Here is a 10,830-nt window from a genome sequence, read left to right on the forward strand (position 1 = left end):
GATTCTCCAGCAGTGTTCCCTCCAGTGTCCCAGACCCGGTGACTCTCCCTCTGCCTGGGACAGTCTCCAGGATGGCAGGCACAGGTTGTGGGCTTGAGGGCTGAGGAGCTGGTGGGGGCTGCTGTACTCCCGGCACCTGCGGGTTTGGACAAGGCTCGCTGTGGGGGGGGGGCAAGGTTGGGGGTGTCTGTCACGGTAGTCAGGGACAAGAGCCAATGACCTGTGTGGTGTCAGTGCATCCCCTCCCTGGGGGACTGAACCATCATCCAGTTTGTAGAGGGGAAGGGACTGGGTTTCCCCACAGATGCCAGCCCCCCAGCAGCCTGGCACCTGCTCACTCATAGCCGGCGGCAGCCCACTCGCTTGCCTGCCCGCTCCATCCCCCCACCGGCCTGGTGTGGGGACACGTCGGGTTGGGGCAGGACATTCAGGCACAGCTGCTCAGTTGGGGACATCCTGTGCCAGGTTCGGGGGCAGGGGGCTACAAGACCCAGGGGCGTGGAGCCTGGAAAGGGCTTCTGGGGGGTGGTGCCCGGTGGCCCCTGAAGTCGGAGGGGTTTCAGGCTGTGGGCGTGAGTGTGGTGGGGATGGAGAGGAGGGGCCTTGGAGGGCCAGTGTGTTTCTGGGATAGTGAGGGCCAGGCCGGGCAGGCTGGTGCATCCTCCTTCTTCAGGCTGGTGTCCAATGAGTGAGCAGGAAAACTCGGTGCCTTTTTTTTTTTTTGCGGTTCGCGGGCCTCTCACTGCTATGGCCTCTCCCGCCGCAGAGCACAGGCTCCGGACGCGCAGGCTCAGCGGCCATGGCTCACGGGCCCAGTTGCTCCACGGCATGTGGGATCTTCCCGGACCAGGGCACGAACCTGCGTCCCCTGCATCGGCAGGCGGACCTCCAACCACTGTGCCACCAGGGAAGCCCTCGGCGCCTTTCTTAGAGCTTTCATCACTCTTTAATTACAGTGTAACAGAGCAAGGAAGTGGGCGTGGACCCCTAGATGGGCCATGTGCCTCGGAGTCCCCCACACCCAGCTGCCCCGGCCACGCTGCCCCGGACGTGTGTGTGCAGGCCACGGGGAGTGGCAGCTCCGTCTGAGGGGTCCCTGCCGAGGGGGCCCCGCACCTGCCCCAGTGCCCTGGAGTGAGCCCGGCGGAGGCCCCTCTAAGTAGCACCGTGAATGGGCGCCAAGGAGAAGTGGGGATACACGGGGGACACCAGGGCCCCCAGGATGGCCTCGGCGGGGTGACTCCAGCTCCTCCAGCTCCCTTCGTTGCCTGTTTCCTGGGCTGCATGACGGGCCTGGGCACACGTGAGGGTGGAGGGGCCCCACCACCACCAGGAGCTCTCTTCCTGGCCTGGGGAAGCACGAGGCCCCAGGGGAGCCCTGACCTTGTGCATTTCCCCGTGTGCCCCTCGTGGGATCCGTGCTGGACCTACCAGGCCTGCTCCAAGGCAGAGTCTCCAACCAGGACCCGCGGGCCCCTATGTCCAGGCACCAGGCCCTCCTGGGAGGCAGCTGGCGTGTGTAGGAGGGAGGCTCTGGCCAGCTCAGCCTGAGACTGGGTCTGGAGTCCGGGGTGAGGCTCCTTCCCCTGCCCATAGAGCCGGGCAGGGCTGGTAGGTGCTGGCAGGGCTGGGTGTGGTCACCCTTGGACAGGCTCACCTCCTGGGTGGCCCTACCACTCTGCGCTCTTCCAGGGAAAGTGTCCACCCCGGCTCTTGGTGGAGGGTCTGAAGGACTCGGGCCAGCTGAGGAAGCCTGTCAGAGGGGCCAGGAGCAGTGTCCGTCCTCAGTCCTCGGAGGCCGGGGCCCCTGCGGGCTGTCTGCGGAAGCCCTGCGGCCTGGGGAGCCCGGCCTGCCCGGGAAGACGATGGTGGCGTACTCGGTCTGTTCCGGGACACAGGGGGCCGGGGGCTCCGGGGTCTTCTCTCGCCACTGGAAGTCCAGCTCCCCGTAGTCCACGGTGCACGCAGGCCTGGTGGAGGAGCCCTCCTTCTTGGGGAGAGAGGGAGGGATGGGTCGTCGGTCTCTCAGGGGCTGACACGTGTGCACGCGCACGCACGCACGCACGCACACACACACACACACACACTTGCACGCATGTGCACAACAGGGCAGGGCTGGCCACCCAACCTCGGGCACGCAGCGGTGGTGGGTGAGGGGCATGGCTGCTCTGAGGCCGCCCACCCCGGGCATTCGCCCCGCTCCTGGCATGCGCCCCGCCCCCCAGGGAGGTGCGGCCACGGCGATGGCACCGCCAAGGGAAGGATGCTCACCGGAGGCTGGTCTTCGCTCCTGCGGGCGCAGCCCTCTGCAGAGAAGCACACGAGTCAGGGAGCCCTGAGGCCCTGCTGTCGTGGCGTGGGGTCTCAGGGGTCCCTGGGAAGGGACCTGGGTTGTCTGGGCCCCAGGGGCCTGCCTGGCTTCCAGGCCTCACGTGCGGCCCAGCCCAGTGCCCAGCGCCCGCTCGGCTGCCTCAGCACACACAGCGGGCGCATCATCAGTGATCCCCGCACGTTCTCAAAAATATTTGAGGGCGGAAAGAGCGATTCCCTGGAGAGGTGACCTCCCACAGGGGCTTTGCTGTCAGCTGGGCTGCTCCCCTACCCCGCTCAAGGGGTGGGGTGTCCTCAGCGGTCTCCAGGCGGTGGGGCGGAGCCGGGGGCTCCAGGCCTGCGGTGGCTGTGGCTGTCACCTCGGGTGCCCAGCAGTTAGAAGAGCTTTCAGTGTCCTGCTGCCTGAGGTGCAGCCTGGGGTGACTCAGCCTTGCAGGGGGGCTGCCCTCCCCACGCCCCTCCCTCAGACCCCTCCTGAGAGCAGGCACAGGGGTTGTGAGGGGACCCCAGTCCCTGGGAAGCCCAGTCTGGCCCCTCCCTGTGGGGGGACACGGAGGGGGTAGGAGTAGGGGAGGGTTGAAGGGAGGGAGACTGTGGGCTGCGCCTGGCGGGGCTGGCGGGGCCTTACCTCGAGTGACCCAGAGGAAAACGGCCGCCAGGACCCAGGCCAGCAGTAGTAGCAGCAGAACCCCCAGCAGGACGCTTGTGATGCCGGCGACCAGGCCCTGTAACTGGCCTTCAGGCCGGGGTGGGGGGCTGGGGCGCTCTGTGGGCAGCTCCAGGACTCCCTCTGCAGGGGCAACAGGACAGGAGTCAGAGCCAGGGACCCAGGGCCCTGCCCTCTGCGAGTCCTAGACCTGCACTGACCAGTCTCGCCCAGGCCTGCACCCTGGCAGAGCTTCCGAGCATGAGCTCGTCTTGAGAGGCACCCGCCACCGGCCCCCCTCCCTCAGGGACAAGTGGGTCTGAGGGTGCTTCCAGTCATGGAGAGCCAGGGCCATGGGTCGCCGTGGTCCTGGGTGTGGGACAGAGCCCAGGAATGGAGCCTGGCAACCCCTGCCCCCTATGCCCCATGGCTGAGGCTGCTCCTGCTGGCTGCCCAGACCCCGCCCTGCTCACCCCAGCCCTGGGGGGGCCCCACCCCTGCCCTCGGGTCTCCGACGCCCGCACCTGTCACCGTGAGCTCCGCAGGCCGGCTCTCGTTGATCTGCGTCTTGGGGGGCAGGTAGATGGCCCCACAGAAGTAGACGCCGCTGTCATTGCGCTGGGCGGCCATGATGCTCATGTGGAAGTGTCGCCCACCGGGCAGTGGCGTGACGTGGAAGCGCCGGTCCCGGCCAGGCTGGCTGCGGTCCTCGGGGAAGGCGGCCAGCTTGTCTGTCTGGTTGCTGGGGCTCATGCGGTACCAGTTGAGGACGAAGTGCTCGGGCTTGCTGGAGAAGCTGCAGGTGAAGGTGGCGTTCGCCCCCTCGGGCACAGTGAGCCGGGCCGGGGAGAAGGTGAGGGGGCTCCAGGGCCTGCTGGGGGCATCTGAGAGGTGGAGAGAGGAGCAGTGGGTGGGCGTGCGGAAGGGGTATGGGGACCACCCGCCAGATCCTCCCCTCCCACTTTCCCAAGGCCCGTCTGATGGGAAGGTTGTGCAGTGCTTCTGCCACAGAGCCTTGCGTGCCCCCAGGGATGGGGTGCTCGCCTCTCATGGGCCACTCCGTGGTGGGGCTTTGTCCTTGGACTCTACTGAGACCTGGGGCCAGGGCTGCGATCTGGCTCTGACCTCCAGGCCCTCGTTTCTCCCCCTCCTCAGTGGCGGTTTAAGGGCCTTCAATCCCTCCCTCCTTGAGTCCCAGTCGCCAGTCCCCGCAGGCCTGACCCCCATGCTCCCAGACCCGGCATACTGGTCCTGCCTGCTCTGTGCTGGGGGAGGGGGAGGGTAACTGGGAGGCCGGGCTGGGCTGGTGGGGGCGTCCCTCGGAGAACCCAGCCCTGGAAGGCTCCAGCTCAGGACCAGCTCAGAGCTGGGAGCACCCCCCTCCATTCCCGCCGTGGGCACTGCTGAATGGGCAGCAGGAGGCCCTCCGTGTCTTCTGCCACGACTGGGGACTGGTGCTCAGAGGCCAGCCGGGCCATCGCCCCTCTCATGGACGAGCCTGGGCTCTGCCTGCAGGCCCCCAGACAAGGCCAACCGTCACCTGTCAGGCCCCACCGGGGGATGCCCCGCCACCACACACATGCAGCTCACGTTGGCACGCGCACACATGGGTGTGCACGCCCTCACACCCAGCTTGCCGGCTAGGGGGTTGGGGGTGGGGTAGCCCCTCCTAGGAGATGCCCAGCTGCACCCCACATGGCCCGCGTCGCAGGGAGGGGCCCCGGGTGGTATCCACATGTGGCCAAACCCACACCCGGTGCTTTAGCCCCTGCGGACGGCTCATGCTGGGAGCTTACGCAGTGGCCCCTGATTTGCACACAGCGGCAGGCCGCCCCCGCCCCAGACCTGCCAGTTCCCCGCAGCCCCCTGCCCGCCCCTCCAGGCCGGGGGATTCCCCGGCCCCTGTGGACAGGCAGCTCCGTGCAGGGCAGGCGGTTGTCTTCGCATCTCTGTGGAGGCCCGTCCGACCCGCAAGGAGGGGCGGGGGCAGCGGGGAGGCCGGGGAGTCCTGAGGGTGCTGGGCCTCCCCTCTCAGCCAGGCCCACTGCCCCGCGGGGTCCGCATCTGCTCCCCCGCCACCGCCCTGCCGCCACTTCGGTACAAGCTGGACCCAGATTTGGTCAAAGTTGCGCGATGGCGATGGTGCACCGGATCCGAGAGCCTTGCTCTGCACAAGGCCCTTGGGCGCCCCCCACCCCCGGGCTCCCACCCGCAGCGAGCCCGCGTCTGGGTCCGGAAACCCAGGATGCCTCACAGGTACCCCAGGAGCCCCTGCTCTGGGTGGTGCCCCCCAGACTGTGCTCCCACCCGTCCTGTGTCCACGCCACAGACCCCTTTCCCACCTGCCAAGGTCTCAAGTGAGACCCCTGAGGAGCCCCCCTTCCTGCACAGGCCCCTCCAGCAGGGCCCCCGTGAGCGCCTGTGGGGACCTTTGCTGATGAGCCCTGCGTGGACGGGGGCCCCGCTCGTCTTCACTGCAGGCCCTCACCACCACCCCCATCTGCCAGCCTGAACTGGTGGCCATTTGAATCTCTTGTCTACCTGCTTGCTCTTTGTGGGGCTCTCACAGAATCTGGACCTGAGTAGCTGGGACCCTGGGCTGCCTAGGTCCCTGGCCTGGTTCTCTGCATGGCCTCCCCGTCCTGCTCAGGCCCTGGGAACTCCAGGTCCCTCCCAGGGGCTCTCCAGGCCCTGCTCCCTCTGGGCCCCATGGCCTCCCTGCTGCCCCTCAGACCCCTCCCCCAGCACAGCCCTACCTGGATGCCTGTCCCGCCCCCCCGCCCCACCCCGGACCCTCACAGTGTGGGCAGAGGCAGGGGCTGGATGCAGCTGCTGGGGGGCCGGCCTGGGACACAGGTCAAGGTCAGTGTCCGAGGAGTAGTGTGGGAGGGGACAGCCCATCACCTGGGGCCGCTCAGGAGCCAACACTGACCAGGAAGCACCCGCCTCCCCAAAGGGACAGGGTGCCTGGCTGTCAGGGGCTCCCGGTGGCCCGGCCAGCGTGCAGGGCCACAGGGGGTACACTCACGGGGCGCTCAGAGGCCCCCCAGATGGAGAAAGATGGGTTTCCTGGAATGAGAGCCCAGAAGCATCGCGGGGAAGCAGAGCAGAGGGAGTGTGGGGCCGGAGACCTCAGGGCTGAGATGGCGCTGGGAACAGGTGGAAGAGCCAGATGCGGCCTGGGCTCCTGTGATACACGCATCCCTTTACATCAGCCTTGGCCTGGGAGGCTGCTAACAGAGCTTCCTCCGGAGTCCTGGGGTCTCACTTTATCCCTGCAGGATGAATGTCTATGCATCTTTTCTTATGTTGTTTGAGTCTTTGAAAATTTAAATGTTGTCTATTTATGTAATAATGGAATGTCAGTGAGGGGTCCCCAGGCCTGTTTTTCTGTTTGGGGAGTGGGTTGAGGAGAGAGCCACTGAGCCCCGGCAGGGTCAGGAGGGAGAGACCCTGGGGAGTGCCTGGGTGTGGGACACACTGTGAGCACCACGGTGGCACCGGCCCGGCTCCTGTGGAGGGCGGCCTGGCACGGGCTCAGGGCGGCCTCAGAGGCCACATTTCACAGCTACCATCTAACACCTGATTTAAGTAGCACCCATCAGTGGGTGCTGAAAGCATTGCCCAGCGGACTGCTGGGTCCCTACCTCAGGTCTCTGATTCATCCCGAAGGGAGAAGGGCACCTTCCCCCCCGTGCTTTGCAGTGGACCCAGAGGGGGCGACCCCGTACGACGGGTCTCCGATGGGTGCCCCAAGAAGGACCATCATGTCTATGACCTCCCACAAACAAACAACAGACACACCCAGGTGGCAGGTGCTTGCACACCTGGCCTGGCTACTTCAGGAATGCCAGCAGCGGCAACAAAAGCAGAAACAGACAGGTGGGGCTACATCAAGCTAAACAGCTTCTGCACAGCAAAGGACACCATCAAAAAATGAAAAGGCAGCATAGTGAATGGGAGAAAATACTTGCAAATCATATATCTGATAAGGGGTTGATATCCAAAGTATATAAAAAACTCTTACAACTTAATAGCAAAAAAACAAACAATCTGATTAAAAAGTGGGCAGAGGACCCGAAGAGACATTTTTCCAAAGAAGACATGCCGATGGCCAACAGACACATGAAAAGATAGATGCTCAATGTCACTGATCATCAGGGAAATGCAAGTAAAAACCACAATGAGGTATCACCTCACACCCATCACAATGGCCTCGTCAAGAAGTCTAGAGATAACAAGTGGTGAAGAGGACGTGGAGAAAAGGGAATGGAAACTGGCCCAGCTGCTGTTGGAACAGTACGGAGGTTCCTTAAAAACTAAACACAGAACTACCACGTGATCCAGCAATTTCACTTCTTAGTAGTTATCTGAAGAAAATGAAAACACTAACTTAAAAGATATATACACCCCAATGTTCACTGCAGCACTGTTTACAATTGCCGAGATATGGAAGCAACCTCAGTGCCCATCGACATAGGAATGGATAAAGAAAATGTGGTGTGTATACAATGGAATATTACTCAGCCATAAAAGAGAATGAAATCTTGCCACTTGAGACAGCTTGGATGGACCTAGAGAATATTATACTTAGTGAAGTAAGTCAGGCAGAGAAAGACAAATACCATATGATTTCACTTATATGTGGAATCTAAAAAAAAAAACCCAAACAAAACAAGACAAAAACTGAGCTCATGGATATAGAGAACAGATCGGCAGTTTCCAGAGGTAGGGGCTGGGGAAATGGGTGAAGGTGGTCAAAAGGTACAAACTTCCAGGCATAAAATAAGTAAGTCCTTGGGGTGTGACGTGCGGCTTGGTGACTAGAGTGAATAATTCTGTGTTGCGTATTTGAAAGTAGCTAGGAAAGTGGATCTTGATAGTTATTTTCACAAGAAAAAACTCTGGTAACTGTATATGGTGATGATGTTAGCTGGGCTTGTCGTGGTGGTCATTTTGGAATATATACAAATACAAATACACCATATGCCTGAAACTAATATAATGCTATGCCGATTACACCTCAAAAAACCCTAATTCTAAGGATTTCCATATCTAATATAAAATTGAGATTGATTAAAAACAAACAAACAAACAAAAATGCCTGCTATACGTCAGAGGAAGCTCAGGACAGTGGCATCCAGATGCGGCTGAGGTTCTGGACTCGGCTCCATCAGGGAAAGTGTCCAGCCGGAGGGCAGGCTCAGGATGCAAGGGCATCTGATCTATGGGACTGCGTCAGCCACCGTCCTGGGCGTTAGGAGAGTCTGTGACTAATGCTTAGGTGACCAGCGGTGCGCGGATGGAGAGAGCTGTAGGCTGCACTGGCCCCCAAATCCCCACGTTCAGTGGCACCCCGGAATGTGACCTTATTGGGAACAGGGTCTTTGCTGATGTGATCCTTTGAGATGAGGTGTGGGGTTGGCGCCCCCGAACCCGACACGACCGTGTCCTTACTGAGGAAAAGGGGACACGTGGACAGCCCCGCACACGGGAGGACGCTGTGTGACACGGAGCAGAGCTGGGGTGACGTGTCCACAGGCCAAGGGACACCAAGCATCGCCACCACCGCCTGCAGCTGGGAGAGGCCTGGAACCACGTCTCCCTTGCAGCCTCGGGAGGAAGGGACCCTGCGACACCGAGGTCCGACTTCCAGCCTCCAGAACCGCCGGCCCATAGGCTCCTGTGGTTCCAGCCGCCCGCCCGGTGTGGGAGTTTGCTACGGCAGCCCCAGCAAACTAACACAGACTGCCAATGTGCCAGGGTTACCAAATCGAAGACTCTGGGTGAGGGTGTTCACTGCTGTGTTTTGGTAACTTTTCTGTATCTTTCAAATATTTTTCAAGTTTGTACGTTGAAAAAAATAACACATATCTGACTTAAAAAAATGTGTCATAGGCTGGGCCAGACAGTTCTTATAAGATCAAATTCTCATAATGCTATAAAGCAGGCATTATTATCACCAAACTGCAGGTGGGAAAACCGCAGCTCAGAGAGGTTAAGGGACCTGCCTGAGGGCACAAAGCTCACCAGTGTCGGCTTCATTTGGAACTCAAGGCCGGCACCTTTCACATTTTGATCTTCCCCTGCTTTGGGAAGGGGCCCTGGTGGGGAGTGGGCGGCCTAGGGTAAGTCACAGCCCCCCCCAACCCCCGGGCCTTGGTTCTTCCTCCTGGAATGACACGCACCCCGCCTCCACCCGCATGCCGTGCCTGGGGTCCCCAAGCCTCCCCACGGGGCACCTTTTGGCCACAGGCTCTTGGACCACTGACTGCAGCCGTGAGTTTCCTCTGTCCATCCTGAGAGCGAGGCCAGGTTTGGGGAAAAAGCAGGGCGACATGGGCGCTGAGCAGGTACTGAGCAGGCCCGGCTGGGCAGAGACAACTGAGGGCCTCTGGGCACAGAATCCAAGACTGGCAGCCAGTGGGGATCAGGGCAGCCTCGCCTCGGCTTGGCCCTTTTAGGGGCCCTTGACCCCTGAGCCCAGCGAGGTCTAGAGGACAGGCCCTGGGTCTGGCTGGGGACCCCTTCCCATCAGGCCAGCACTGGGCGCAGTGGCTGAGGGCAGGGCAGCCAGGAGGGGCCTCTCCCTGACCACTGCTTTGGCCATGGGCCTGCAGAGCCTGCCTAGGGGACAGCCCGTACTGAGGGGCTTAGGGCCAGGGCCCCTCTCCAGAACCTGCTGTGGACGCTCCTGGATGTGCCCAGGTGCTGTGCTCCAGGGCATCTCGTCCAGAGGCCCAGGTGGGGCTCATCCCAGGCCCACGATGGAACTGTTACACTTCTGACATAATTGGAGAAACATCTCCAGGCCACCCAGCCTGTGCCCTCATGGAACCAGTCAGTCCCTTCCCCCGAGGAAAACACAAGTGGGGCCGAGGTTTGGGGCCCTTTCATCCTACAGAGGGCCGTGAACTTGCCCGTCCCTCGGGACTCCCAGGAAGAGCTGGGATACTCCTGCCTGCTTATGAGCAAGGAGGGGACTCACCACCAGGTGAGGGGAGTGGGTGAGCAGCCGGAGCCCAGAGAGGGCCCTTCACCTGCCCAAAGCCACACAGCGCCCTGCCAGGGGCCGTGCTGGGCCTCAGGGGCCTGGTTCCCCCCCACCCCCCCACCAGAGACTGAGAACCGGAGGTCTTTGCCCAGCCCGACCCCTCGCCACCCAGCCCCGACCCACATACCTAGGAGCCATCCTGGCCGCCAGCCCAGCTGCAGCACGGCCCAGATGAGTGGCCACAGTGCCCGCGGGGTCCCCATGCCCGGAGCGCCAGCCCGCCCGGCATGCTGTCTCCTCCACTGCTTGCAGAAGTGCGGGAGGAAAGGAACATGTCCCGGGTCAGGTCGGAGGGCCACGCCCCAAGCCCCTGCCCTCTCTTCCTCCTCCTCCCCTTGGGCAGGGAGTTGGTGGGAGGGAGAGAGATGCTCTGCACAGAGACAGAGGTGAGAGAGAGGGAGAGAGAAACAGAGAGACGGAGGCAGGGGGCGGGGGAGGTGGGTTTGGCCCCCTTCCTCCTGCTGCGGGGGAGGGTGCCTCCATCCTGGGCACTTCTTGTCTCTTTAGTTGTTGTTGACTCTTCCGGAGGCTGTGGGTCCGCTGGGAGGGGGTGCAGGGTCTTCTCTGCTCCCCTTCCCCAGCCGTCCCTCTGCCCTCTCTGGGCTTAGGTCCCTGGAGCCACAGTGTTTGAAGCACCACACTCTGCCACTGCTGGGCCAGGCCTCTGCTGCCTGCCCCCGCCACCCAGCAGGCTGTGGGCAGTGGTCACACTGCTGCCCCCAGTGGGCAGTGAGGGTCTGGGGCCTTTCCTCCAGGCCCACCTGAGACCCTTTCCCTCTTGCCCTACCCAGGGCCCTGG

At 62.3% G+C, this 10,830-nt stretch overlaps 1 protein-coding gene across 2 annotated transcripts; it reads right to left on the minus strand.

The window, feature by feature from the left end:
- Window positions 1–860: 860 nt before the first annotated feature.
- Window positions 861–10,373, minus strand: PDCD1 (programmed cell death 1). Of its 2 annotated transcripts, none has more exons than XM_081242394.1 (5): window positions 10,159–10,373; window positions 3,502–3,861; window positions 2,960–3,121; window positions 2,272–2,306; window positions 861–1,987 (listed from the first exon to the last, which is right to left on the minus strand). In XM_081242394.1, exons 1-5 carry the CDS (start codon window positions 10,232–10,234, stop codon window positions 1,757–1,759), a joined length of 864 nt encoding a protein of 287 aa, XP_081098520.1. In that variant the 5' UTR covers window positions 10,235–10,373; the 3' UTR covers window positions 861–1,756. The 2 variants fall into 2 exon arrangements, with proteins under 2 accessions (XP_081098520.1, XP_081098519.1); XM_081242393.1 differs by having other exon boundaries at window positions 861–1,990.
- Between the last annotated feature and the right edge of the window lie 457 nt (window positions 10,374–10,830).

The sequence above is a fragment of the Mesoplodon bidens genome, assembly GCF_964165515.1.
Source record: "Mesoplodon bidens genome assembly, chromosome: 8".
Classification (NCBI taxonomy): domain Eukaryota; kingdom Metazoa; phylum Chordata; class Mammalia; order Artiodactyla; family Ziphiidae; genus Mesoplodon; species Mesoplodon bidens.